This window comes from Apaloderma vittatum, unplaced genomic scaffold, assembly GCF_000703405.1.
Source record: "Apaloderma vittatum isolate BGI_N311 unplaced genomic scaffold, ASM70340v1 scaffold38344, whole genome shotgun sequence".
In the NCBI taxonomy this organism is placed as follows: Eukaryota; Metazoa; Chordata; class Aves; order Trogoniformes; family Trogonidae; genus Apaloderma; species Apaloderma vittatum.
This window is the reverse complement of record NW_009711713.1, coordinates 26,885-54,390: the sequence shown is the minus strand read 5'-3', so window position 1 is coordinate 54,390 and position 27,506 is coordinate 26,885. Positions and strand designations below refer to the sequence as shown.

Sequence of the window (27,506 nt, the reverse complement as noted above, 5' to 3'; positions counted from 1 at the left end):
CCGCTCTTGTGATTTCTGCCCACTTCAAGTGTGCGCTGGCTTGGCTCACAAGGATCTGTGGAGTAGGAGGAAAAAAAACCCTTAAGGGAAAATAAAAAAATTGGGTTTTTTTTTTATATATATATATCTATATCTATATATATATATATAAATGACAGTCTTCTTTTTATAGATAACTTAGGTGAATAAGTAGTTACTCATGCAGGTGTCTTTAGGCAGTAGTCCATCAATCCATCTCTGCTTTTGCTGAAATGCTGTTTCCTACTTCAGCCTTGTGATAAGCTGTACTAACCTTGACGCTGGTGCTTACTACATTTGAATAGGTTGCAGAAACCTAACAACACTCATGTCATTAAAGTTGCCTGAGTGTCTTCACCTGTATTCATCAGAGACAAAAAAAAAATCTCATGATTAACAGCATGTACAATTCAGTTGACCAGAATTGGGGTGGTGGTTTTTTTTTTTAATATTAATGCAAGTCTGGGTTCATAGGCTTGGCAGTGGGATTCAGATGCCAAGACCCTCCCCAGCCTCTTGGTATTTAATCCCTGAGGTGACCGGACAGAAGGGCAGTGAGTGGAGTACAACCTTGGTGGTGGGAGAAAGGAACGCAGATCCTCTGGGGCTGAAGACTGAACTGAATTCAGCTCTTGTGTGCTCTGCCCGATCATTTACGTTTCTTTGAGGGCATAAACCAGGAAGTGTCCTCCTTACCCACCCAACAGAAAAATGCAGCAGGGTGGGGGAAATGACAGAAATCTCAGGTATTTCATCCCTCCACATGTTTAATGGTTTGTGACAAAATAATGTCTTACTGGGAATCCATGCTCAGCACAGACAAGACTGAGACACCTCTGACTGTGTGGTGTGGGAGGCTCAATGTAGGAAACTTGAGCTCTAACTTGTGAACCCCTTTGAGGCCAGCCCGGGCACATGTGTGTTGTGGGCCTGAACACTGAAGTCCTGCGGTGGTGCTAAAGGAGAGCCCTGTGCTGCGTTTGCCCTAGCCTTAACAGTGATGACGTGGTGTCCTGTGCTTAATGCCAATATTGTAATTAGTCATAACCAAAAGCCAACGTGTTTGGAAATACAGAAATTGCACTGAGACATCAAAGATGATCAGACTCTTTTTAAGAAGTTTTTCAGTCTTGAAAGGTGTTGATGGACAATGCTGTACAGGCATATAGATGTTTACTGAGAGGGATGTGGAAAGGCGATTATTAGACCCCATTTCTCTTAGTATAGCCACAGAGACCCCCCCCATACCATGTCTGAGTACTTGTTCTATGGTTTAAAGTTAAATAATTAAATTTCTGTATACTTTGGACCTACACAGATTTTTTGTGTCAATGATTTCAGGAAGTAACTAGACAAACTAAGGAAAAGTGTTTGACAATTAACGGCAATAGTCTGCTTGCCAAGTCTAGTGCGTGACAGATCTAAGCTATGGATTGCCTCAAATTTGAGTATGTGTCTGGGGAAAGCCTACTATATTTGACTTATTTCCCCTGAATATCCCCTACTGGGTTCCATCAATGTCAAGATGCTGGAGAGAAGGATTCATAGATCTGTCGCAGTGTAATTGAGTTCTTTTGTTGGGTTGTTTTTTTTTACTGTACAAATGTGGAACAAAATGATGGACTGTGCCAAAAGAGCTTACAACCAGGAGACAATAGATGTGTTAAAGCAGACTTTCATTCTTTCCTTCACCCTTTGGTTTGTTCTCTCAACTCGTTATCTGGCTGTAACACGGAGCGTGTGCATGCTCGGAGGGCAGTGGAATAGCTCAATGCTGCTAGAGGGTTTTAGTAAGTGTCAAAGGGGCAAAACAGATTTAGCTTGTTACTCCTGTCCCTTTCCTCCAAAGTGTCATGTTGCATTACTGCATTGCTGTATTAAAAGCTGAAAATGAAAAATCTGAGGAATGGGTCCCTGTGACTCTTCATAAGAAATGCCATGGATGGGAGTGATTTGCTTCCATCAGTAAACATAGCAGGCTTTGGCTAAAAGGCTCTTGCTGTCAGAAACTTAATTTATTTTCTGCATAGTGAGACAAGGCAGATGGTTGTTAACGTGACCCTGTGGAACTGGCCTGTTTGATGAACCCCAGCTGAGTAACACTGGTTAATTGAGCCAATTAACCTGTATTAGGCGAGCTCCCAGAGGGTTACCTCCATGCTGAGGAAGGCAGTGGTGTGATGCACTGCAGAATGCTCCTGAGAATTGTTCCTGTGCAACATGAGAATCTAGAGAGAATTGGAGCTCTGCTTTTCGACTTTTGCTAGAGAGCAGAAGTTAATTTCCCAGTAATTGATTAGTCCTCATCATCATTTAGATCTATTCAGACTTCTAATAGTTCTATATTGTACAGCTAAAGGCAGCTGACTTTATCCTGCTGTTTGGTCATTACATTCATATCTATAAGATTACCAGTTTGCTACAAACAATTCCCCTTTTTCCTAATGCCAATACTTAAGTGGAAAAACTAATTTTTGTGTGCCACAAGGCATATCCATAGGGAACAAAATTAACATGTAGAAAAAGCAAACTTGCTTTACTTAACTTTAAATATATTTTCCTTCTCCTGGTTGGCTTCGATGTATCTTGGGAGATGGTTTGTCCCAGTTTCTTTAGACTGCTCTGCAAAGGAGTTTGGAAATGAATGGTTGTGATGTAGTAGGTAATTGGGAAATCCTCAGGGCGGGACTTGGGAAGATCCTGTTGCCCACAGCCAATAGGGCTGTAACTAGACTCATCCATGACTGTATGAACCGCATAACTTGCCATATACTGCTGCACAGGCTTCCCCCAGAGGGGTTGCTTATTAATATTTGAAGGATAATGTAGTTGGTTTTAGTGGCTTTTCTGGGTGATGTGTGCTCTGCAGGAGGGAAATGAATGACAACTTCTGTTTATTACATGTGGTACAGTGTGTGTGTCAGGAGCTCACCTATGGCTGTCAGCGAGCAGCCTGGCCTGCACTTGCAGCACTGGTGGCTGTGTGGGACACTGAGGAAGGACAGAGAGCGCTTCAGACACTTGGCGCATTGGACTCTTCTTCCAAAGACTGTGGCATGAGTCTCTGTCTAAAGGGTGTTGAGAATTCTGTGTAAAATAGGCAGCCTTTTCACCTACCTCTTTCTCTGCTGCTGCAATCAAAGCTATTGGTCAGAGGGGCAGTCTCTCCTTTTATTTCTTACGTTGTTTACTAAATGTTACACTTCAAATCCTAACAGCTGTTCCTGCTGCTAAACATTTCCATACTTTGTGGTCTTACTGTCACTTAAGTTTTTATGTCTTCTGCTACAGCCCCTTTGACACAGAGAACCTGTTCTTGTCACCTGGAACCACTGCCAAGTTTTCTGTGGGTAGCAGGAAGAGCTCAATATACAATTGGACCCCACCGAATACTCCCAGCTTCAGAGAGAAATACTACCTGGTGAGTATGCAGAGGAAAGTAAAACACCAAGCACAGACCTAGGACTTGATTTTTGGATTAGATTAGGCTATTGAATAGCACACTCAGAAATGTGAAAATGTAGCACTCCAGGGCCATTGCAGTTCGTTTTTGGGTTTCATTATATTTTTTTCCTAAACCTTTATTCCTTTGAGATCCGTTTTAGATTGTATACAAGAAAAAAGAAAGCTAACAACCCTGCCAAGTATTCCTCATGGCAGCTGGAATGGTATGGGTATGGGAATCTGTTCTAATAGTCTACGGTGGGAATCAAATTAGGCATCAGTCTGTCTCGGTCGCCATGGAGCAGAATGGTGTTTTGGGGGCTGTGTGAAATAAGCCTCCCTTGTCCTTGACCCTGCTTTTTGCCAAGTGTAAGCCAGGGGAGTAGAAAACCCTCCTTTTTTCATTCAGTCAAGAGGGTCTGGTTTTGATTTAATGGTTATTTTCTATCCTGTTAGTTCTGCCACACATCTCTAATACTAGCGACATCCTATATATGTTTCGTAACATCAGGTCTAAGTCGGGCCTGGTGTTGCCTAACCAAGGCAGCAGAATATGTCTCCTTTTTTTATTATTTGTACAGGGTATGTTAGACTCTTCAAAACAAGCATTTCCTCTAACTGCTACATTCACATCCCGTCCTGAGCTCATGTCACATGAAAGCTGCTTGGCAAGGTTCTTTGTCCAGAGACGATTTTTTTTAGCTGGCTTGGTAACTTTCATCTGACAGACCTAAAATGCAGTTATTACTGCTCCACTTAGTTCATCCAGGGGGCTCCTAGCACTGTTTCAAGAGTTTCTTTTGTCCAGTTCATGCTGGCTTGGCTCTCTTGCGCACAAGAGCGCTGTGGTTTTGATCAGTTTGAGTGTGTGTGTTTCCAAGAACAGGAAACCGTAGTTCTCTATCTTAGGCGGTATCTCCTGCCCTTCAGCTGTGTACGTACTCACCGATCTGTTTGCTGCAGTCTGTTTTGCAACAGAGGCAGAACCAAGGCGATGCAAGTGATGAAGCTCGGCCTCCCAGCATACTGAGCTACTTGGCTGCCTGTGATTTTGATGTGCATGGGAGGAGCAAGTCCCACAGTCCTGCAGAGGCAAGTGAGGGAGACTCATTCAGCTCTGAGGATCAGAAAGGGACTGAATCCAGAAACACAACTCCAGCTTTAGACCATAGGACGTTGCCATTGGTGATAATTCAAGAGACCTGTGCAGAAGAGCAACAACATCCTCTTCCAGGTCACACGACTCTAGACATCCTGAAGAAGACTCCGTGTGTGGGCGGATTTCCAAACAGCCCACCTGGTTTTCTGAATGGTCACAAAGGTGGTAGAGATTCTTTCACCCAGACCAGAAACCACCATCTGGCAGAGCAAGAAGATGTTAGCCAGAAAAACTTGAATGTTGCAAATGACATAAAACTGAATGGACACACAAAATCAATTGATAAGACTCTCCACGAAGTGTTAAACTTGGTGAAATTACACAATGTGAGGCAAGTCCAGCTGGAGAACTTGGAGTACCAGGTTTCATCTTTGAGGGATAAATTAAAGGTATGATAGTGTTTTGCTCTTGGTAGATGATGTAGCTTCCTCTGTTACTCACAAAACTGTAGAAAGTTTCATGACTCTGTGGTGGATTTGATTTAATGATGTTTTAAAGGCGCGTTCCCTGTAAGTAATTGTGGCCACCAGAGGTCAGGCACGACTTAGAAAAGGCAGCCTTGAGCGAATGACACGGCAGCAGTGCCTTGCACAGCACCTCTGAGACAGCCTTCAAAGGCTGTGTGCAGATCAGTAATCTGGAAAAAGAAATTAAAAAACTGCATGCAGTCAAAGTGGAAACTAGGCTGGGCTAAGCAGCACCAGAACTGTGTGCCTCTGCGGTTTGGGTTGCTTCTAATTATTTTTGGTGTTTCTCAGATTTAGTATACCTTGAGATGCCTGTCGCAGTTCATCAAACCTTAATGCTTCTCCGGGATCACCCGGCTTTTGCAGACAGTGCAGTCTCTCTGACAAGTCGTATGATGCTAAATCCAGCTTTTTGAGAGGGAAGGTCCTGGCAAAGAGCTTTCTGCAAGCCAGGGGGTTATATTGCAAATTTGGTAGCAGGGTAACACATAGGGCCAGTGCGCAGATTTAAGAGAGAAGATGCTGTATAACTTAATATAAGGTCTGGAATAATAAATCATGTTAACAAAACTGCACTGACTTCCAGTCCAACAACTTTAAAAATAGATATTAAAAAACAAAACAAGTGCTCTCAAAGCAACTTTTTCAGAAGGAGAAAGTTCATGGCCCCTGAAATCTACTACTGATACCAAAGTTCTTCAATGCTATGCTGGAATGGAACAGACCCCTAGGATTGCTGCTTCTATATATGAAACAGGGAATAAGGGAAACTTGCACTAATGGCAGACAATGCAGAGAAAATCAGCTCTTGTACCAACCTTAACAGGCATGGAAATCCAAAGAGGAATACAGACAGATTAAAATATTGGGCCATATTTTGAATGTAATTAGGATCATTATTTTGGGATCAGAATGCTGTACTCGGAGCTAACTTTCTTAATGTGTTAAGAATGAAATCAGAAAAACAAACTGATATGTTATTAAAAACAATTTGAAAATCAGCGAAGAGCTCATGCAGAATGGCTTGATAACTACAAACAGTATTTTTCCTTCTGTTCCATCAACAGCTAAAGCCACTTCATCAAAAACATTCATCTATGGAAAGTTTGATGGTGGAGACAGTACTGGAAAGTTTTGACTTTTTGAATGCTGACTGTAGTGCTGATGAGCTTTCGTTATTTGGAAGCGTAAGAACAGCCAGTGTCAGGTATGGAGCTCCAGCACTTTGTTATGGGGGACAAGGGGCAGGGGTGAGGAGGGCTGATCACAGGAGCACTTACAGGTGCGCTACGCTCGGCCAAATCACGGTTGTTTGTTCCACGTGCTGCTTTTGCTGTTCCCCCCCTGCAAATGAGCCAGCAACTCAGTTCACGTTATCTGGAATCATCTTTTACTAGTACTGATTCTCCAAAATGCGATTTTGTGGAGTCAACTGATGTGGTATTACTGTCCTGAAATGAATTTTAGAAATGAAGTCCTCATGCTTCTAAGAAGTAATATAAATGCACTAAGAAATGCTGCTACCTGTTAAATGCCACCTGGTTTATGCTTCTGCAGCTTGCTTGAAGGCTACCATTGAGACTGCGCATCTTCGTATGTATTTAGTGATGAGAGTTTTAGCTATTTTTTTCCCTTTATCTCAACAGCACATGCAATGACAACACGCTCCAGTCCCCGAGCTGTGACACGAGAACAGAAACAAGAGATGTAACTACTGGTGATGACAATTTAGATGCACTTTTGATAACCCATCTGAAGCTGTGCAAAGGCCTTTTGCAGGTAAGGAACAGCCTGTGTTTTCAGAGCCCTGGCTGTAATTGTTAATTCTGACTACAGGAAAAAGCGAGTATGGAGCTGGTTCTTTTACACTACTAGAAAGACTCGGAATAGAAATTGAATCAAAAAACCAGAGCGTATACTTGTGTTTGCACTGAACACGTCATACAAAACTCAGCCTCTGGGTTTTGCTGAAGCTCTAAGCAATACCTTTGTGCCAAAGGCAGCTGCTGATACAACAGGATGGATTGGAGGGGGATTGTGTGTCAATAGCAGGTGTTCAATTTTTTGATGAATGAAAATCTGCTACTTCTTGAAAGAAACTGGTAGCATGTAGGGCAAGAAAGAACTCTTGTCACCCCTTGAAACCTCATTCCTCAATTAATTTTGGACACAGTGCTCAAGCACATTATCATCCTCAAACTGTTACCTGTGATGAGGATGGGCAACAGAGGGCAGTGTAATTGTCAGTATTAATCTGCTGGGCCATTGTCAGTGGATGGGGCAGAGAAGAACGAATGCCAGACACAGGCAGCCTGTCCCAGCCTAACGTGATTTACTTGTCCTGGTGCGCTAAGCAGCTTTGCACTCGGAAGTGACCTGCCTGTGCAGTGATGGGAAAAGAGGCCTTCTGAGAGCAGCTGGTGTGTTTTCCTCCAAGAAGTTTGGTTCCAAGAGACAAATCCTCATTTCATCTTGAGCTTGATACTGCCTTTGTTTCAGCTACTAAGATAAATGTGTTTGTGTTTCAGAAACTGAGGTCATCAAATGTAGCCCAGGTTGTCCGGGAGAGCATTCTGGAAGAAGTATCGGAGCAGACTCAAGTCCTGAGGGATGTCTCGGATATGTCTGTTGAAGAAAGTGAGTAACTGCATTATTCCAAGGCATGCCAGCAATGTGAGAGGTACAGGTAACTCTGCTTGAGCTTCCCCAGATGCATCAGGGTTTCATTCTAAATTCCTTACAAACATTCAGGTAATTAAAACAGCTCTTTATATCTAGATTCTTAGCAAAACCAGGGGTCATCATCTGGTTTTTTTTCCTGCGCAAGGAAAGAAAAGATGGGGAGAAGTTTAGCTCAAAGAAATAGTAGCTGAACTGGTATGTCTTAAAAACAGAGATATTATAGATGATGGAGTTCGCAGTCAAAGAACAGCAGAACAGCCTTAATAAAATCCTCTTCCGTATCTATAATTTACTTAGTAAGCAAAGAGCCCAACTCTTGTATACATTTGGAAGAAAAGTTTGGTATGCAATTCTTTCCATTGCAGGCCTTCCCCCTGCTAAATTCTCCCATTGATTGTTGGATATGACAAAAAGACAAAAGCACAATGGGAGACTTCGAAGGCTTTTGTTCTCGCCTTGGTAAATATAGAGGCAAGGATGCAAATTTTAGTTGGAAGCATGTGCTGATGGATTTTAATCCTGAAAGATGTGAGAATAAACTGTTCCTCAGAGCAAAGCTCCGAAGGGCTTTTAGCACAACATGATGAGCAAAGTGTAGGAGTCTCAAACGCAGAACACAAGTTCAACATCTCTATGGGTAAGAGTGAGAAATGATAGCGACAAATCAGAGTGTTGCTTCAAGTGCACTTCTGAAATGTTTGATGAAAGAACACTTCCCTCAGCCTATGCACTGGGGCTCAGAGTTTTCCCCCTGTGAAGGTACTGTGTGACAGGATCTCTTAAAGTGGAAACGGCACATCTCTGGCTGATAGAAGTGGAAACAGTTAAATTCACAGAAAGGAAAGTTCTTCTGAAACTTTGATGCTAGGATGAAATGAGTATTCAGAGGCAGGAGAGCTGCTAGGTGTCTCGTTCGGATCTCGTAATGACAGTTTAGAAGCTCAACCCAAGCCTGGTGAAACCAGTGCTTGCAGATGTTAAAATACTGACAGCAAATCTCCAGCTTTGAACAGAGCCATCTATATAATGCAAATACAAGTGATGCTGACATGTCTCTAGATCTACCATCTGGTGCCTAATTTCTCATAAAATCTGTTAGAGCTCACTAACTTTCTAAAATGTGATTACTTTTTTTAATTCTAGTTATTCAGAAGACTAAAAAGAAGAAGCATTACCTGAAAATCTGGAGTGATCTTGCAGAGCCTGGCACCATCTTGTTTACTTCCACAGAACGATTCCGTCATGCACTAAAATATACATTGACACTCAAAATGAAGGAGAAGTACCCCGGTCAGTTAGAAGCAGGTACTGATTGGTTTCTTCAACACCTGCCAGTCTGCTTGCATTTTATTGCATGGCTAAAAATTGTCCTTGTGCATTTTGAAAATAAACTAAGACTCTTAATTGTTTTAAGCAGCTTCCATCCAACCAACCTTTCACTTTCTCATGTGTTCTTTTCTGTGTTCCTTGCAGTACTGCAGAGGTTCCTAGAGCAGATCATCACCTGTGACGGGCTGCTCCCCTCTCCGTACCTCCAAACAGAACTTGTGACTTTATTCCAATTTTATAGCTACCTGGAGAAACACCACATTACCAGCCTGGAGAAACACCTGGGAAAACTTGCTAAAGAAGGTAATGGCAGTGCTGGGACTGCCAAGACCAGCAGCTGGCTGTCACGCTCGAGGTCACTACCTGAGACACACTCGCAGAGCAGAAACCAGCCCGACCGCCACAAGGACAATTTATTTATGTTCTAATTCCCTTCATGAGCATGAAATTTGAATTAGAACCAGAAAGATGCTCTTCACTCCCATATCTAACAGGGAAGAAACAAAACAGGGTGTGAAGGTTGGGTTTATCTTAATTGCCCTAAGAAGTGGGTTCTGTGATATTCTGTAGTTAAGGAAGAAACAGATTTGGCAGCAATCTACAGCTGGACTCAAGGTCTGTAACTCTGGGTGGCTACAGCAGCTATAATCAGACACAGCTAACGGCAGTAACATTTCAGAGGTTACTAATGTGCGTTTTCTAGTATGAGGTAGCCAATGCCTTGAAGCTTAGTCCAGCATATGAAAATACTTTTAAACTTGGCATAGGAGGAAATGAAACAGTGGCAGGGAAAGAAGATAGGATAGTCAAAGCGGCAGTTGTCCTGATTTGCTTCCTGCTGTGCCTGGCTGCCTTAGGAGCCACGTGGGGAACTCCTTGTGGCTGAAGGAGTCTGGATTAGAGAGGAGCTTGTTTTTTCTCTTGTCACTGAGGTTCAGTCCTTTCGCTTGCAGTAACGCTCATCGAGGAGCTGCAATGTCCTGGACGGCTTAAGACTCTTAAAAAACTGAAAGGAAAGCGACTGAACAAACTCCAGCCTCTTCCACAGACTTTACGACTCCTTGGGATTTTACAGCTGGATGACAACCACCGTGTCAGCAAAGCAGCCACCGCCTGCCTCGGCCGGGCAGCAGCAAACAAGAGCTTCAGGGAAAAGGTAAAGCCAGCAGACAGCAGTTCTTACGGGCTTTTCTAAATAGATGCTGAAGTACCTGGAACTTGTTTTAACCCAGAACAGCACTGTTATTTCCTCTGCTCTTCTTTAATCTATTAACTGGAATCTAAACTATATCAGTGCTCAAGTTATGTGATCAATATCCTTTTTTTAGTTTCAGAGAGGTAGAACAGTGCTTGTGCCAGTGTGAATTTAAGTACTTAATTACACTTGGGTTTATAAAGCCTTTATTCTATTTTTTTTCTTCTCTTTTTGTCTTCTAGGCTCTCTTTTTTTACACTGATGTTTTAGGTGACAGTGACACAAGACTTCAGCAAGCAGCATGTTTGGCCCTTAAAAACCTCAGAGTAAGTCTTTACAGCTCTACTTCTGTTGTGCTTGTCTGGCCAAAACTGCTAGATGGAGAAGTGTATCTAGCTGCCTTTTTTTTTTTTGTAAGCTAGTACGATTACTTTTTCAGCTTCCTTCCATTTGGAATTAATGAAGTCTTTGGCTGCCAAAGTTGTAAATTATTAATATCGTTATTCAAAAGGCAGCAGGCGGAGGGAGCTTGCAGGCATCTTGGAGTGTCTCAGTTCAATGTGACGGGCACAGGACAATGGCAGAAAGGATGCAATTTTTCTGCAGTATTGTCAGTGGGGAACGACACAGGCACTGCCTGATGGGGGAGCATCTAGCATGGAGACAAATGAGTGCGAGCCAGCTATATATGGAGTCAGCTTTAACTACAGAAATTTAAAGTTAAAACAGTTAGTCTTGGTTTAACAATAGCCAATTGTAGTCTGAAAATAAAAGTAGTATTTGCATTACTATTATAAGAAACTGTCAGAACAGTTTTAAAGCTTTCCAACAGCCACAAGGCTGTAATAAGTTTAGTTTGCACACAAGGGATTGTTGTGAGTACAGTTTCTGCAAACATCTAGTCACAACAGAGGCCCAGCAAATCAGACCCGTTTCTCAAAGCCAGGCTTGCAAAGCAACTGTTGCCCTTGCACAGCCTGCATTAACTCTTTCAGCAAAGGGTCGTGCTAATTTAATGCTACGGCAGCAGTGACCTGTGCCCTGCAACATTGACGTTTTTTCACAGAATCATAAATATATGTAGGTTGGAAAAGACCTTGAAATCACACCCTACAAGAGCAGAGAAGGCAGCAGAGGTGAGCTCATGCTCAGAAAAGAAAGGCCACAGTAGCATTCAGATGCAGGAAGAGAAAGATGTTGGTGTGTACATATTTACCTTGCTAAAAGGTGTTCATAAAAATTTTTCTTTTCTCCAACAGGGTGTTGAGAGCATTGAGCAGGTTGCCCACCTGTGCCAATCTGAAACGGAGGAGGTCAGGAATGCAGCCAGGGAAACAACACTGTCCTTTGGTAAGTCTTTTGTACAGATTCTGAAAAAGTAACGTGAAACAGTGCAGAACCAGAACAGAACTGAAGTTTAGCCTGAACACATCTAGGGCAATGGAAAAGTTTCATGAACACCTACATCGTACCATTAAGATAAACTTTGTATCATATATAATAACTAAGGTTCCTATTACAGTTTGTAGAACTAGGGCAAGGAGCTTTCTGTAGGATAAAGTGCTTTAAGAACCACTAAAGTTTTAAAAAATGTGGCAGATAAGTATTGACAGTGCTGACGGTGCTGCTGGAGTACTTCTGCATAGTCATACCGGCATCACCAATTTTCTTTTCCTAGATTTTATAGAAAAGGTTATTTGAGCCTGGTAGATCACAAAAAAGCGCCTCTTCTAGTGCTGAGATAAGTTAAGCTGATTTAAAAATCTTTTCTAAGTATATCAGAACAGCAATATATTTTCCTGGTCTGCTAATCTTCTGGCCACCTAAGAACGGGTTGACTATTCCTAATTTTGATGCTCCTGTTCTTCAAATGGTTCCACACTGAGTACTGGAGGGGTAAAAAGTACAAACAGAATCCTTTTATCCCAGCTCATTACCTGTTACTTCAGCCAAATTCAGTGGATCTGCACTGGGGTCAGACTGTTAATGAAATGTCTTGTTCCCAGTTGGGTCCTGACCGGTGTTTGTATTTCTGCTGAGGGCAGAGGAGAACTGAGGAGGCTGCTCTGTGTGTTAAGCGCACAGCTGCTCGCCAGGACGTCTGCCTGAGCGAGGAGACAGGAATCTTCCTGTTCTCTTCTTCCTAAAACCCTTTGATTGATTCTTAGTTCTGGGGCTCTCCAGCCTTGCTTCACAGCAGCGCTCCGACTCGCATGTATTATAAAACAACTTTTCCAACTGTGATGCTCCATATCGTTACTCATGTGGAAATGTTTACAGAAGGCCTGATTTTCCACGGTGGCTTCTAGCAGTTTGTGGAAAACCGTTCTCTTAGAGATGCATTTATCACCACTGAGAACTCTTTCTAATTCTGAACAAGGTCACAACAGAAGTATTTCTGGAGTATTGCATTTCTCAGGGTGCTTCTAACTGCTTTCTCTTCCTCAGCACACGGGATTCATTTTCTCTTTCTCCGTAGGTGAAAAGGGACGGCAAGCCTTTGAGAAAATGGACAGGATTTGCTGTGAATTAAGAGAAACTGTACAACAAGAGGCTGAAATTGAAATCACAATATTTTAGTAGTGCAATAGGAGGAGCTGAATTATGTTGTCCTCACAGCCACATACGAGGATGTGGTTGTGTTGTCTATCAATGTCTCGTTGACTCGTGCCCTGCTCTATCCGTGCTGACCAGCACAGGTGTGTTTCCAAAGGAGGGGCAGTTTGCCAGCTGTGCTGAGTGGACTGAAATATATTTCCTCACTGTCTCTCAGCACATGATGGAATATCAAGTGCTGGACAAAGAAAAACTAGGATCTCTTAGAACATGGAACAAGGTTGTCACGAGTTAAAAACCCCATCTCCCTGGCATGAGCTGCCTTTGCTCCAACCCTAAGTCAAAAATGATCGATTTTCCCTTCAAGTATCTGATTAATCTGGCGTTTCTTAAAGTGGAGCGAACTGCTCACTCTCCAACAGTCCCTGTAGCAACCAGCCCACAGCAGATCCTTTACGTCACCTGCCCATATACATTAGGGAAGCCAAAGCTCGTGGCGTTGAGGAGTGGTTTCCTTTTCTCGCGCCATGTGGAGGCAGAAGCAAAGTTTGTCACTTCAACAGCCAGGTTCTTCCTGAGCATCGCAGAGACGGACGGAGGGACACCGTGAGCGCGTGTCCTCAGCGGTTTACAACAGGGAGGTTTGTGTTTGCCGTGTGCAGCTCTGTGTAAGTGGGGTTGGTTTTTTGTTTGGTTTTGGTTTGGTTTTTTAACTTTAGTAATTTAGTCATAGGTCAAGACTTCTCATAATCATACACCCAGTGTCAGGCTCCTTACTCAACACTTAATTTAGTGGAGCGTAGCCATGAGGAGAGGTGCCTGGCTTCAGGTAAAATACTCAAAAGGGTATGATTGTTTGTATATATATTTTATATATATATATATAACTTTTCTATTCTGTATTTATTTGTTGAATTTGATACTGTTTTCTACAATTCTGCTAAAACATTTGAGACAACTCAGTGAAAACTCTCTTTTTCAAGCACCTCACCTCCCTTTGTAGTTTTCCTTAAAAACATACACAAAGGTACATGCTTTAAGCCAAACACTGTGGCCATTTGCTGGCTGCAGCTGCTGTCACACACACAGGTAAGCTGCCCCCTCCCTGCCAAACGCAGCTCCACCTTAAGAACAACCGGTTTTTATATTACCCTGATAGCTTAAAATTATAGCGAAGTTCTTCCAGTAACGTTTAATTCACGTGCACATCAGGGCGAGTGGGGTAACATTTAATTCACGTGGTTCAGAACAGGAAGCAACAAGACTCTCATGTACGTTCTTTAAAAAAAGATTTTTATTGTTACAACTAAAATGAGAACTGAAAACTTGTATGGGAAATTGGAAAACTGTACAGTTTTACTATAATCTGTGAGGTCTTTGCAGCGGCTTACACAAAAGACAAGATACCTGAAAATGTATTATACCAAAACATTTAGCTTTTTTGTTTTTTATTTTTTTAAAAAAAGTTTATTCTATGGCATTCTGTAAAAAAGAAAGACCTGATGAGTAAATATTTGCTTAAGGCATATAGCAGAGCAGCTCACTAACTTTCTAACAAGTTTAACATGGATGTTTGTCCATTTTCCAAGAACAGGTTAACCAATACACCCACTTTGAAATGCTACTGTATATACACACCCAAACTACTACACACAGATACAGGACATCAAAACAAAAATGTTTACAGTTCAGTATTGTAAGCCTTATCCACACCTCACGGGGCTGGTGCACTATTCCAAGTTCTGGATTTGGAAGAGAGGAGAGAAACAGCAAAACACACGGGCAGAAAGGGGGATGGCCAGAACTTTAGCATCTGCAGAAACATTCTCTTGTTAGAGTAATTTGCAAATGAATTATTCCAGATTTAAATGAAGGATGCTTTGCCTTTCTGTCAAGAACAAAATTTAAAATATTCCCTCTTGGGACCAACTAGGGTGTATTTTTTTGTTTCTTAGTTTTAAAATGGGCCACCACTTGAGGAGCCCCTATGGCTGCAGATCCAAGCTGGCTCCCGGGACCCCGCACAAGAGGCTTCCTTTCCTCTCCCCGCTGCAACGCAGCTCTGAAGGCAGCACAGCACGTCAGACCCTTAAGTCACTGAGCCGTTGGTTGCCCCAAGTCACCAGAGGCGAGGTGTGAGTACGGCTTATAGAACTCTCTGGAATGTCTGTACTACACTTACTCAGCTGAAATGAACCATGCGAAACAACCGGGTTACACTGAGTACGCAGGAATTCAATAGGAAGTCATGCCAAGTATTAGGCGAGTACATGTTATCTGACAAACACCGAATCAGTCCATTGCTGAACGAAGATCCTTTCAGCAACACCCTTTGAACCACAGCCACTTAATGATCAGGTCATGCAAATATAATCTGGGCACATCAGTAAGCAGAAATATAAGTTCTTTCACCTTTCAAGCACATGGTATTTAATCAGGACACTCGAAGACTTTACATGCATTTTAATACAAATGGGGTACAAATGCTGCCTTAGAACAATATTTTACCAGAGGATGGAGAGAATAGTGGGGACAAAGCAATCACATACTGTATCTTAAATACATGGATGAGCCATTATATATTACCATTTTTCTATACTCATTTTTCACGTTTCCAATAATATAACTAAATATTGACTGATTACAACATTCCTCCTTTCAAGTACTGGTCTGACCAACAGTCTCACAGGTAAAGTATTGATTCCCAGTACTACCTGAGGATTTATTATTGTACTTTTGAAAAGCCCTTGATGCAAGCTTAACAAAACACAAAATAGAAATAACTCCCCTTTCCCCCACCCTGCCTCTCCCCACATTGTTTACCAACTTCTTCACCGAAGGAAAAGAGCTACACCTACAGAGAGCTTTGCAAAAATAAATATGGAGTTGAGAGAGACTTACAGAAGACGCTCCATAGCCATGGTTGCACTGAGAGTGGTGGTGAAGTGCTATAAATCTAGAAAGCCTTTAAAAATAAAAAGAACTGATCAGTAACTGCTGCAAGTTAGCTGTCATGGGTTAGATTCCATCGCTACAAGTTCCAGTAGCGAGTTCACTCCTCTCCTCTGCGCCATGACACGAGCAAAGACACCTTTGCTATTATTGTTTCCACTATTAATAATTTGGTACTAACGAGGAACAGCACTGACTAAGAGGGCTTAGCGCAATGCCGACTTCCAGTCACAGTTCTACCAATGCACCCAAATCCTTATTTACAAGCACTTTACATTATTCAAGTCCCGGGCCGGCGGCACAGGCCCCCCGACCGAGCCAAACAACGGAACCGGTGCAGCACGGCCCCGTCTGCGGAGCTGCGGGACGGACCCTCGTACCCCGCTGGGCCCGGTAAGTACTGAAGAGCGAATCTTCAAGACAAACTAAAGCCAGTATTGTCAATCTTTGCTTTAAAGAAAGCAGAACACACAAACGCTTGCATCATAAGCCAACTGATACGTTCGCAGACCAACGTGTCTTCTGTCGAACTTTTTATTGTCCTAAAGAAGCTGCCACAGCATCGATTGCTCTGGATTTATTGAAACGCTTTCCCGCAATGCTCCGAGTACGTGACCGTTCCGGCCCTCGCGGGAAGCGCAATTCCTTACGGAGCGGCTGTAGAGTGAAACTGCATTTTACATTCCAAATGATGAGGTTTAAGAACTGGTCCTTCAGAATGCCAGCTGCACAGCTGCAAAATGCTGGTGGACAGGTTTTGGTTGAATTTCCCTTCCTGTTTCTCTCCCTTCCCTCAACCTCTCCTGACCCAGGATATAAAAGTAAAAACAGCTTTACAAAGGATGATGCAATGTAAATAGGCATATGTGCAAGTAGAGTGCAACAAAAGTCAATGAGGAGATACACTTATTTAAAAGGAAAAAAAATAATAAAAGCTTGACATGTTGGGATACCCTGAGCAAATGCAGAAGCCTGTTTCTATAAAACACGTGTAAAACTATCAGCTCTCAGCTCTTGAAGAACAGTTACGCCAAGATAAAATATATCAATACCACAGGCACTGCCCACAACTCAGTCTTCAATGATGAAGTTAAAAAAAACCAAACCCAAATCAAAAAAACAATTCCCAACCACAAACTTCCCTCCATTCCAAAAAGTTTACATTCTTCAGGTATGTGGGTTTCTTTCTCTTTTTTGGGGCAACTTTTCAATACAAGTCATGTATTTGGTTACAACACTTGGAGAGTACAAGCAAGTTTCACTTGTGCCTAGTTTTTCTGAAACACAAAAGAAAGAGAACTGGCTTTTTAAAAAAGGCTAAAAACAACAATGTGTTGTAATTCTATTATTTCGTTTAAAAAAAAAAAGGCAAAAAATAAAAGGAAAACAGACTATTTGGCATTTTCTCTGCTTACTCCTGAATATTTTAAGGCCCTGAGATTAGAATATTATGTTCTTGGGACCACAGGGCTAGATAAAACCCTAGTGCATCAATTCTCTCTTTAAGCCCTAACCGAAGGTCCGGCCTTGCAACCTAAGATCTACCTCCACTGAGACAAGGCTCACACGCCTCAATTCGCTTTCTGTCAGAGAAGCTTATTACAAACCGATCAAATTGTTGGTGTTTTCTGCAGGGCTGATCCGGCTGGCACGTCCATCAGTGAAAACACACCCTGTAACAGAGATAAGCTCCTGCCGTGAGGAAAGTGAACATGCAGATATTCACTAGAAATGGCTTCCAAGTCGTCATCACGTTCTCCTCATCCTCTTCCGAGTTTTCTGACTTTGTCGACTCTTCTTTGCGGGGCGAGAGACACAGGTTTTCACCAACAGTTCTCCTCCGAATTTCAGTGTCTTGACTAGTGCTTAAGGAGAAAGAAAGAAACATTCAGTGTGAGACTGTCTGACGAGGAGAAGCTGCAGAGGCTCTCCAGGAGCCCGGCCTCACCCACCGAACACTGCAGACAAAGCAGGGCATCAGTTCCTATCAGGAGCAGAAGCAGACAACGACCTGAAGCTTGTCCCTGCTTACTACACTCCTGGCTGTTACATTAGAGGTTTGGCACAGTGCCCGTCATCCAAAGCCGTGCACGGGAGTCTTTTGTGCCCTTTAAAGAACACGCTGACTTAGCTTTAAACAACACCCACTCCCATTGCTCATCATGAATCTGCTACCTGCACCACGACAGGCAGCCAACTTGTACAGCCCTGTACAACTTCTTCCAGCTGAATTTAGGAAGCAGAGCACCAGCAGGCTGCAAGAACCTGAAGGGTGGTAACCAGCAGGGAGCTCTCCTGGACATCTGCTGACAGCTTAAGCACAGAACTCCTCAGGAATCTTCCATCCCAGGCACTAGAATAACCAGGCAGGAAAACAAACAAGGCTTAAGACGACTACTTCTTCCCTCACCTCTGCCAGCACAACGTCCGTCTCCTCTACCCTCACCTTGTCCCACAGGCTTTCACAGCAGATTGAGTCTCTACTCTCCACTGCTTCCTCCTCCTGCCAAGAAAGTTTTGCTTTCCACCTTCTAGACTCCTTGTCCCAGACACAAGAACAAGAACAATGATCACAAAGGAGGCCTCATCCCGCAGCAACAGACCTGGCACAGGATGACAGTGCTCAGGATTCAACTCCCGGCCTTTCCTACTATGCCTGAAACATCACGTAAGGTAGAATTTAACTTCAGCAAGGTAACAGGTACATGTCTACTCAGCCTCTACAATCAATGGAGATGGGCAGTTCCAGAGGATACCTCAGATTAGGGCCTAGAATAAATTATATTGAGTCTCTGAGCTGTTTAGAGCTGGACATGTCTTATGTCCATTTAAACTACACTGTGCAAAGTATTTCCAGGAAATCGTTTATTCACAGAGTCATTCAGATTTATACAGCTAAAGAAAAAACACAAGGCACCAGCTTTAAATCCCTACTCTTTGTGAGGTGTGGAAGCATTAGCTGGCATCCCACATCCCAGGCAAGTGTGCTGGTAACAGAACTATATTGTCAGAGAAGAAAGAGGGAGGTGCTTCCATTGCACCAGTTCCTTCTTTTGTAGCTGAGCTTCAATTTACGTCAATTCCTTATTTCCAAGATTTCCTTTCTTTTTAGTAAAAGTGTTTGAAATCCGAGTATTTCACTTCCAGAACCTCCCTGATGAACTAAGAAAAATCGAGATCAAAATACTGTTTCACACTGAGCAGGGAAACACTTCTGTTTTCTCTCCTTGCCTCCAGCAGAATTTGGAGGGAGACAACAGGTTCAGCTCTTGGTTTTGGCCTCTCTGCTATATGAAATTAAGAGGTTTATTTTGAAGAAAGACTATTAGAAACACATCACACTCAGTTCCCAGAGTCACACACTCCCGCACTGGTTCAGCTAAAATACATCAAGCCTGCAGCTGCATCTGTCAAAAAAGCTCTAGAGATCTGTGGGCAACACTAAGACTTGGGGTTTGACTCCGGTATTCCTATGGGAAGCTGAAAATGTCTTGTTAGGAAATCATCTAGTGAGGGAACATGAAACTTCTCGATTATGTCTGGTGGGTGTAGGGGGGCTATTTTTTTAAATTTTGATGATATTTTTTGGTTCTGTGTGGCAGTCATTTGGTTCTTGTCGATAAAACCCGCTAACACAGAGGATGCCAGCAGCACCACTGGTTCCATGCCACTCCAGTAAATCAGGAGTGACATCTGGTGGTTACACCAGCAGGAACCTCGGCTTCGCTGTTCTGCCGCTCGTGTACGCAGCATTTCTGCACATTTATTAGTCTTTGCAATTTAGACAGAAGAGCTCTCTGTTTATGAGCCCCTCTACTCCCTACATCAGAAGTAGCACTGCACGCAATTAATTTCACATTTTTAAGTATGGCTAAAGCTAGCCAGCTGAGCTTCCAGCTACATGACTGCCACCACCTCTATGTAGCAGAAGAGCTCCTCTGTAACCTGACATACACCACAGCCACATCACTACGCTGTCACTTTTTTTTTTTTTACTCTACCAGGACCCTGTAAGAGGCCCTAGTTTGTGAGTGAAGATAGAAGAGCATGAGACCTTTAGTGAAAAGATTCTAGCTTGGATCTACTGCTATGCTACCTTGATCAAGGTGTTCCTGGGACAGTTAAATGTGAGAAATGAAATGAGTTACCTGTCCGTGATCAGCGGCACAGATGAACAAGCTCTGCCATCCGGAACCATCTCTTCCACAGTGCTGACCGAGTATCTGATCTCTTCCTCTACTACTTGATGTTTAGGGAAGAATTCTGTGTGTTCGTGCATCCTTCCGTTGTGCATCTCGGAGGTTCGCTTTGGTGGTCTGGGGGGCGGTGGGGTATGTTCAGGTGGTGGGTCCAGGTCTTCATTGGAGAGCTCTTTCCACTGCTCCTTCAGGAAAGGAAAAGCCCTGTTAAGCTTTCCTCCATGTCTTTCGTGTAAGCAACTCTAACTTGTTAATTCTAACACAGCAAGGTCTTCATACTTTTCATTTATTCTTAAGAGTGACTGTTCACGTGCGTTGAAGAAAAGCAAAAAAACCCAACCAACCAGACGTAGAAGAACTCCAAACCTGAGCTATATCCAGCACACAGAAGACATCTGCTACAAATGCAGGGCAATTTTAACCTACATCTGAAAAATTTAAATAGCACGAAGTAGCACGCTAGTGTTCCGCTCACTGTAAAACAAGTTTATAGGATTTAATCAAAATACTTAAAGACTTATGGCATATTAGGACATTTTTATTATCTGGAATGAAAGTCAGGGCCAATGCAGCCAGGCTGTGCCACAGGCACGGTGCTGAGGAACACGCAAGGCTGCCTTTAACACTACAGGTACTTTTTCTGAAGGTTCTGAAATACAACACTTGGGCTGTGACAGATTGTAAAGGATTGTATTTAAGAACCCTCTAATACGAAAATGTATTAAAACCGAAGCAAGCCTGAAATTCAAACTTCTTTCTCTTCTGTCCATCCCACATACTTGCAACAGTTCCAAGAGCCCCGCGGCTCACTGCGTTAGGCGGGAGTCAGCAGTACTCACTTGCACCGACGCATCTCCCATGATGAATTTTGCCCCTTCAATAACAGCTAAGTAGGAGAAGCGGAGCTGATCTGCTGTCTGTATGAGTCCCATTCTGTACTTCCTCATTTCTAGGAGAACCTGTTTAACATCCACGGAAGAAGGATCTTTCCGCTTGTCCATCTGAAAATAAAGATTTGAAACATGCCTTATGTTCTGTTGAGATGCAATACAAGGGCCTTCAGACTATCCTAAATTCAGAATTAATAAATAATTAAAAACTGGTATTGGCAGTTACTTACTTGGCCTCTAAAAAGAGAGAGAGGGGAAAACACACTGCAACTCCAAAATGTTGTAATTTTTCCCCTTTTTGTCTTTTTTTTGTTATGAAAATATAACTAGGAAAAAAGAATAAAAGTAGCACATTTTAACCTAGGCCTGATTTCTGTGTATTAGTTGCTCTCACATGATGACAGAATAAATTCAAGGGAACTCCACTTTTATCTTAAAGTCAAGACAATTTCTCCCTACCTACAGGTGGACTCTGTAGAAGGAAACACATTTATTTTGAGTTTTTTCAGGATAGTTTGCACTATTACTTAGCATGCAACTATGGAGATTTTTGTTAACCACAACAGCAAAGCCTATCTTTGCAAATCACTCTATAAACTAGAGACTTTTCTTCCCTAGACTCAGAATGGCCAGCTGAGAACAAGATCGACCTTGGAATACACTCCCGAACCAGAATACGAGTAAGACGATGGGAAATGGCACGCAGCAGCGCTCCACGGAACATGCCGCAGCTACAACAAACCATTCCTCAAAACAACTCTAGAGAAACAGCGTATCATCTGGAATAAATGGTTCTTACCAGTAGAAGACAGGTATCAACCAAACAAAAAGTTCCCGATCTCCCGATTCCCGCGCTGCAGTGCACCACAACGGGCCCGTGCTCAGGGTTCAGCGAGCCTGACTCCCTCACTTTGAAGAGGAAATTGAGGAACGAAGCAGGTGACTCAGGGACGCCAAAGTCAGGCCACGTCGTATAATGAAAGTGCAGAATTTCTCTAGTTTCCTGTGTCTGCAAACACAGTGAAGTCTTTTAGCTTGGATACACCATTCAGAAGTATTCAAGGCAGAGCTGCGTGCAACAGCGGTGTTCTAATCAGCGAATACAATTTCTCTTTCCTTTTCCCAGCAATTAGTCACTTGCGTCTTTAGACACACAGCTTTAGACACTTCTAGCTTTAGGTCAATTGCAAATTTGTGCCTTTGGAAGAGTTCTAGCTACTTCTTTTGAAAATAACCCTGATTTATATGGAAAGGAGGCGTGTGCTCCTCAGCTTTGTATGTTACTCAGACAACACTGCTTTTACTACATCTTGAGAACAGCTGACTTGAGCTCAGATGACAAAGTCACATCAGTACCTTAAGAGTTTCATTTCCACTAGAGGCTGAAGAACAATCTCATGCAGAGTCATCAATTCCAGAACAAAACCTGCTATAATTTGTGACCAGTTTTTTCAAGACCCTGTTGATGAGGAAGTGCGTCTCACCTCAGAGACTGCAGAATCTGACCCGTACTTGTTTCTGTACTTACCGTAAGGTTTTCCAATTCTAGCTGTCGTACTGTATAATATGATTTTATATCTTCAGATATCAACGTTAGCTTCAAGTTTGTATCTTCAAAAAACATTTCCTTCTCCTCCTTCCGTGGCCAGTACTGTGCACACTTTATCTGAAAACAAAGAGGAGACATTTATATGCCATTTATGTTTGTTCAAAAGTGTTGGCAGTGCAGAGAATTAGCAGGAACGGTTGGAAAGGAAGAAACTATAGAAAAATATGGATACTGCACCTCTTCTAAAGATTAAATTTCACTTGCACTACAAAAAAAGCAAAGCACTCAAAAATAAAGACTGCAAGTTTATTAAAACATAACTCAACTCATCGCATAAGAATTTTCCTGATTATTGGGAATTCTTTCCTGATTACGCAAAAGCACGTACCACCCAGTTATCACTGGTGGATACCCAACACAACCGCTCCCCCTCCTCAAAGTGCGCACCAACTGCACTGTGACATGCAACTAACTTGTGCATTTCCATCAGTGTTTACAATGGCTTTTGTCTCAAATTTGCACAGCTGCCAAGTTCACTTTAAGGATGGCAGTGGTGGAATTAGTGTAGACGCAGAACTCTGACCCAGGGATGACAACCCTGCCTGATGGTTCCTGTCTTCTCCACCAGCAGAAAGTCTGAGGCATTTCCTCTCAAGACAGCAGCTACTCCATGTGCCAGAGGATCCGAAGCTTCTTATCTGTCAGAAGGTAAATTACTCAAAAAACCAACAACAAATGTTTGTTCATCTATTGTTTTCCTTCATCTTCTGCCTGTCTGGTCTAATGTAAACCTCCTAAAAGAGCTGGACAGAACATAGCCCACCAAATGTGTCCTTGCAAGTAAAGCACTGCTTCCACACCACCCAGCCCGTCATTGGGTAAGACAGCTATCAGGTGAAGTACTTTTGATTGTGCTCCATCCTCCTCACACCTCTAATGAACTTTTACAACAATGACACTGGTGGAGAAACAACTCGCCGGTGCTGGCACAATAATCAGAGCTCTGGCGGTGAGAAGGAAAACCTGGAGTCAAAGCACCTCTCTAACCACTTCAAAACCATTTCATAATGCTTGTGAATGACCACCTGGTGTAAACAACCTTTGAGCGGTGCAAACCACATACAGGGCAAAGAACTGCGGTCGGATCCCCAGGTCAGCAGCAGAGGCTGAACATTCCCGAAGCGACAGGCTGCAGTCTGGACAAGTGGTCTGTGCGGCAAGTGGGGAACGGGCTGGGAGGCCGCACCCAGAGGGTGGTGGCAAATAGCTCTTTTTCAAGGGGGTTCTTTGGGTTGTTTCTTGTTTTTGTTTTGTTTTTAAAGCAAAAACATAACGGTGCATGGACAAACAGCTAGAACTGAGCAAGTACTTACGGATCCCTTTTCCATCACTCTGTTCAACATGACCACGCCACGGCTTTTCTGTTCCCAAACCATCTCCCAAAAGTGACCACAAGTATTTGGCAAAGGTCCCTGCAGAGACAGAATCCCCAGAAATAAGCATTATTTTCTGTTAATATCAGTGCAATGTTCTCCCAGTAAAAGTTACTGCACTAGGCTGTAAATTTAGACAAGTAACAAGGAAATTTTCATTTCAAATTGCAAAAAAAAAGTAAAAATGCAATGAAACAGCTTTAAGTTCAATTTTCCCACTGCAAATTTCCCCATGTAAACAAGGTTAATATTTTCCCCCCTTACATAACAGGAAGAGAGTAGTCTCATTTGTGAGAACTGGGAATGAAAAATGCTGATAATTTGAGATAACTTTCTTAAGAAAAGTATCCTAAAGGAATGGGGAAACAAAACCCCATTTACTGAGAGCAGAATTAATGTCTATGTTAAACTATCCCGCAATACATAATTTTTATTCATAATACTTGAAAATTACTAGGCTGAATGGACAAACATTTAAAAGCCTGAAATGATGTCAGATTGCACGGCTTTCCATAATCTTCTCAGATCTGCTTTGGAACTGCACAAAATTCGAAGACTATTATCTATTCATGAAGTAGACTTCCTTATAATTTTCTGTTTGTGCACTGTTCCTTTGCTATTTTCTGCTCCAAAATCATTGCACTGAATTTTGGGCAACACAAACCAACACCCTTGTGCCTCTCTGCTATCCATCACTTTGCTCAGCCAGAACAGCAGGCCAGGGTCCTCTGAGAGAAAGACTGGATTTAAATCAAGCCCTTGGACTCCATTAACTGTGAATAAGAACCGATAACTAGTACCAGTCAGCTGCACATCTGACTATTCCACACACCAGTTCAAGCCTGTGATCAGCCTTCTCTGTCCTGAGTAAGAGGCACCAAGGCTGTGCACACAGAATCATTTTCATACTGAACACTGTACTGTCCACTGCTTACTTAGAAGATTTATCTTTATGCTCTACAAACAGGAAGGAAGAGCTGCCGCTTTGGGATTGAAACATTAATCCCAGTCTACCTTTATCTAAACTGTGGGAGGAAGGGGAAAAAAAATAATAAAAAGATTAGAGACTAGGACAGTCTCCAGGGAACTGAAAGTCTAGGACAAACAAGCGTTCTGGCACAGTTACTAACTCTCAGAATAAGACAACGGGGTATCTGGGTATTTTTGTTTATAAATAGATAGGTGTGGAATTTATAGATTCAGTGAAAAACAGCTACTTCCCTCCCACCCCCCAAATTCCCATCATGAAATTCTGTATTCATGGCTTTCCTCTCTCACATTAAAGGTAGAAGCATCGGCACTGCCCCCCTTAGACCTTTTGGAAGTTGTGTCATTTGGAGGTACACTATTCGTAAATACTACAGTAACATCGCTTTCAGAAGGATGTTTAATAAAGAAGTATGTGGTGGAACATAGTGCTTATCTGAAATTCCCCGATATATTTTAATCAGCTTCTGCCCCACTCCACACACAAATGTCCAATACACTTCGGGTACGTTATTTCAAATATGTATGAACTTCAGGATGTTCAAAACCTCAAGTTCTGTAACTGTGAAGCCTTGTTGTTAAGTGAGATTCACATCTGTTCAGAGAATTTATCAGGCAACTTCAGAGGAGTGGTGTGAAGCCGTTGTGCTGACCTTCCATGTAGAAGTGCAGTTGTGTAAGCCAACAAGCAGATGTCTCCAAGTCTGTTAGCTTCTAGCCTAGATGGGTCTAAAGTCAAATATACAAAGTGGCCAAAATACTCTACAAAAAATCAGTCAGTACCAACAGGAAGCAGGAAGAAGTACACAGCATTTCTGTACAATTATTGTATGTGTATGTTCATATATACACACAGATGTTTATATGCACTTAACTAGCTTTACAGTAATGAAAAAACAAACATAATAAGGCTAGAGAAAACCCAGGAAAAGCAACTCCAAGAACCTGAATTTTTATTATCCACTGCCAGTAATTACCTGGGTAAGGATGTAGCTCCTCTGGGCCTCTTCCATTTTTATCAAACTAGCATTGATATAGTCATTGTCACCTTGGTTTAGCTTAATTCGACTGTGATCAACTGCAGCACAATTAGAAAATACTGGTTAACGTATATGCAACACAGCACAATCCATGCACAACCTCATCAGAAGTTAGGATCAAAAAAGCTGAGTCATCCTGAAGACCGAGAAGAGTTTAATCACAGGTAGCACTGAAGTGTTTGCTCATGCTCAGAACTCCGGAAATACAGTATTGGTACTACAAGAACAACACTACAGCAGAGCAGTGGACAGAAGTTGCATTCTGTCTTCCAAAATACGTTGCAAGAATGGAAGCTTTTGCACCTGAAGTAATCACAACGGTAATTTGCAAACCAGATCACACTGACCTATTTGGACAGTTACCGAGTGACTGTTTTAAAACAAATCTAGTTACACAATTGCTTATCTTTTGCAGCTTAAACATTCAAATACAGCTTGTTCAAGGTTGTTAAGGGTTTGCCTAAACATGTATTGGACAAAGAGAAAACGGACTTCTAGTTTATAAAAAGAATATCTCGCTACTGTTCCCAACCACACCTTAATGTACCGAAAGAACAGTCAAAATTCAAGAATTACAGTAAATTTAATTTCATTGCTCTTCTGTTAGGCTCAGCTTGCTCCACTTGGGATTATAAAGAAACCACTACTGACAAAAAACTCCCCACACAAGAGTTCCCACATTTTGCAAGAAAGCCAAACAGACTGGAAGCAGTATTATCTAAAAGAAAAAGGAACCATTTGTTACTCACAAACTCAAATACTAAAACTGCTTAGTAAAGCAAACTATGTGCAGCATTATTCTTCTTAGTCAATTGCCTCAGAAACCTCAGTAACTTTTAGCTACTGAATAGAAAAGTTGTCCGATACACAATAATACTTGTGCCTCTGAGCAGAAGACAGACATTTGCCCCGACTGGGGCCGTTGTGCCATACTGACCAGCAGGATGCTCCAGGAAGCATGCTGCAACAAAAAGGATACTGGCAATTTAATTCAAGCTACTTCAGGTGCAAATCTTCTCTAGAATAAGAATTCAAACTGAAGGAGTTCCTTTCCTCAGATCTCTGCCCACAAATACATAATGCTGTATCGTACACTGCTCTACTATAATCCCATGGATATAACAGCATCCTGTGTCATCTCTCTCATAAATAAATACATGTTTACAAAAAGAACTGTCCCAGATGCATATCCATCTAACAGAAACCTTGTTCTTACAAAGCACATTTACCTATTAGAAGGCATTAGATGTCAGTAGTCTGTTACAAACAATGGAAAAGAAAGTGTACTTACAGGGGCTGACATCTCTGTACCTATTTCTATTTTTGTTTCGGGGATGTTTGGCCACTTTACATGGAAAATCGCTGGCTTCATGCCTTATGTCCTGAAACACAAAAAAATAGAGTCTTAAATATAAACCCATCTAATATCATACCATCAGCTATTTTAAGACAAATACCCAATTGGCTTCACATCTTCATGTGTGGGAGTTCTCAATAGAAAGCACTCTGAGCTTCAAATTAAGAACTGAGTTTAAATTAATCAGAAGTCTTAAGAACTGAGTTTAAATTTATTTTTTATTTTAACATTATTTTCGTGTTAAAATAT

At 42.2% G+C, this 27,506-nt stretch overlaps 2 protein-coding genes across 2 annotated transcripts in view; one reads left to right on the top strand and one right to left on the bottom strand.

Annotated features, from left to right (window-relative positions):
* Positions 1-12,874, top strand: part of FAM65C (family with sequence similarity 65, member C) — a 29,856-nt gene extending 16,982 nt beyond the window's left edge. Inside the window, exons 11-21 of the mRNA XM_009867713.1 lie at positions 3,310-3,439; positions 4,426-5,010; positions 6,156-6,295; positions 6,735-6,867; positions 7,617-7,725; positions 8,914-9,075; positions 9,244-9,402; positions 10,053-10,255; positions 10,537-10,620; positions 11,554-11,644; positions 12,774-12,874. Coding sequence (XP_009866015.1) covers positions 3,310-3,439; positions 4,426-5,010; positions 6,156-6,295; positions 6,735-6,867; positions 7,617-7,725; positions 8,914-9,075; positions 9,244-9,402; positions 10,053-10,255; positions 10,537-10,620; positions 11,554-11,644; positions 12,774-12,874 — 1,897 coding nt within the window. The remainder of the gene's footprint in view (positions 1-3,309; positions 3,440-4,425; positions 5,011-6,155; positions 6,296-6,734; positions 6,868-7,616; positions 7,726-8,913; positions 9,076-9,243; positions 9,403-10,052; positions 10,256-10,536; positions 10,621-11,553; positions 11,645-12,773) is intronic.
* Positions 12,875-16,946: 4,072 nt separating this feature from the next.
* PTPN1 (protein tyrosine phosphatase, non-receptor type 1) lies at positions 16,947-27,285 on the bottom strand. The gene is made up of 8 exons (XM_009867712.1): positions 27,192-27,285; positions 25,838-25,938; positions 23,814-23,912; positions 22,420-22,557; positions 21,691-21,900; positions 20,841-21,002; positions 19,951-20,186; positions 16,947-17,667 (listed from the first exon to the last, which is right to left on the bottom strand). The coding sequence occupies exons 2-8, from the start codon at positions 25,871-25,873 to the stop codon at positions 17,460-17,462; spliced, it is 1,089 nt and encodes a 362-aa protein (XP_009866014.1). The 5' UTR covers positions 25,874-25,938; positions 27,192-27,285; the 3' UTR covers positions 16,947-17,459.
* Positions 27,286-27,506: the final 221 nt, after the last annotated feature.

Excerpts from the sequence above, each read along its gene's own strand:
- PTPN1 (XM_009867712.1), bottom strand. The coding sequence starts at position 25,873 with ATGGAAGAGGCCCAGAGGAGCTACATCCTTACCCAG. Across the intron at positions 21,901-22,419 it reads TAGAATTGGAAAACCTTACG|ACACAGGAAACTAGAGAAAT; the intron begins GTAAGTACAGAA and ends CTGTGTTTGCAG. Across the intron at positions 17,668-19,950 it reads GTGCCGCTGATCACGGACAG|CACTAGTCAAGACACTGAAA; the intron begins GTAACTCATTTC and ends TTTCTCCTTAAG.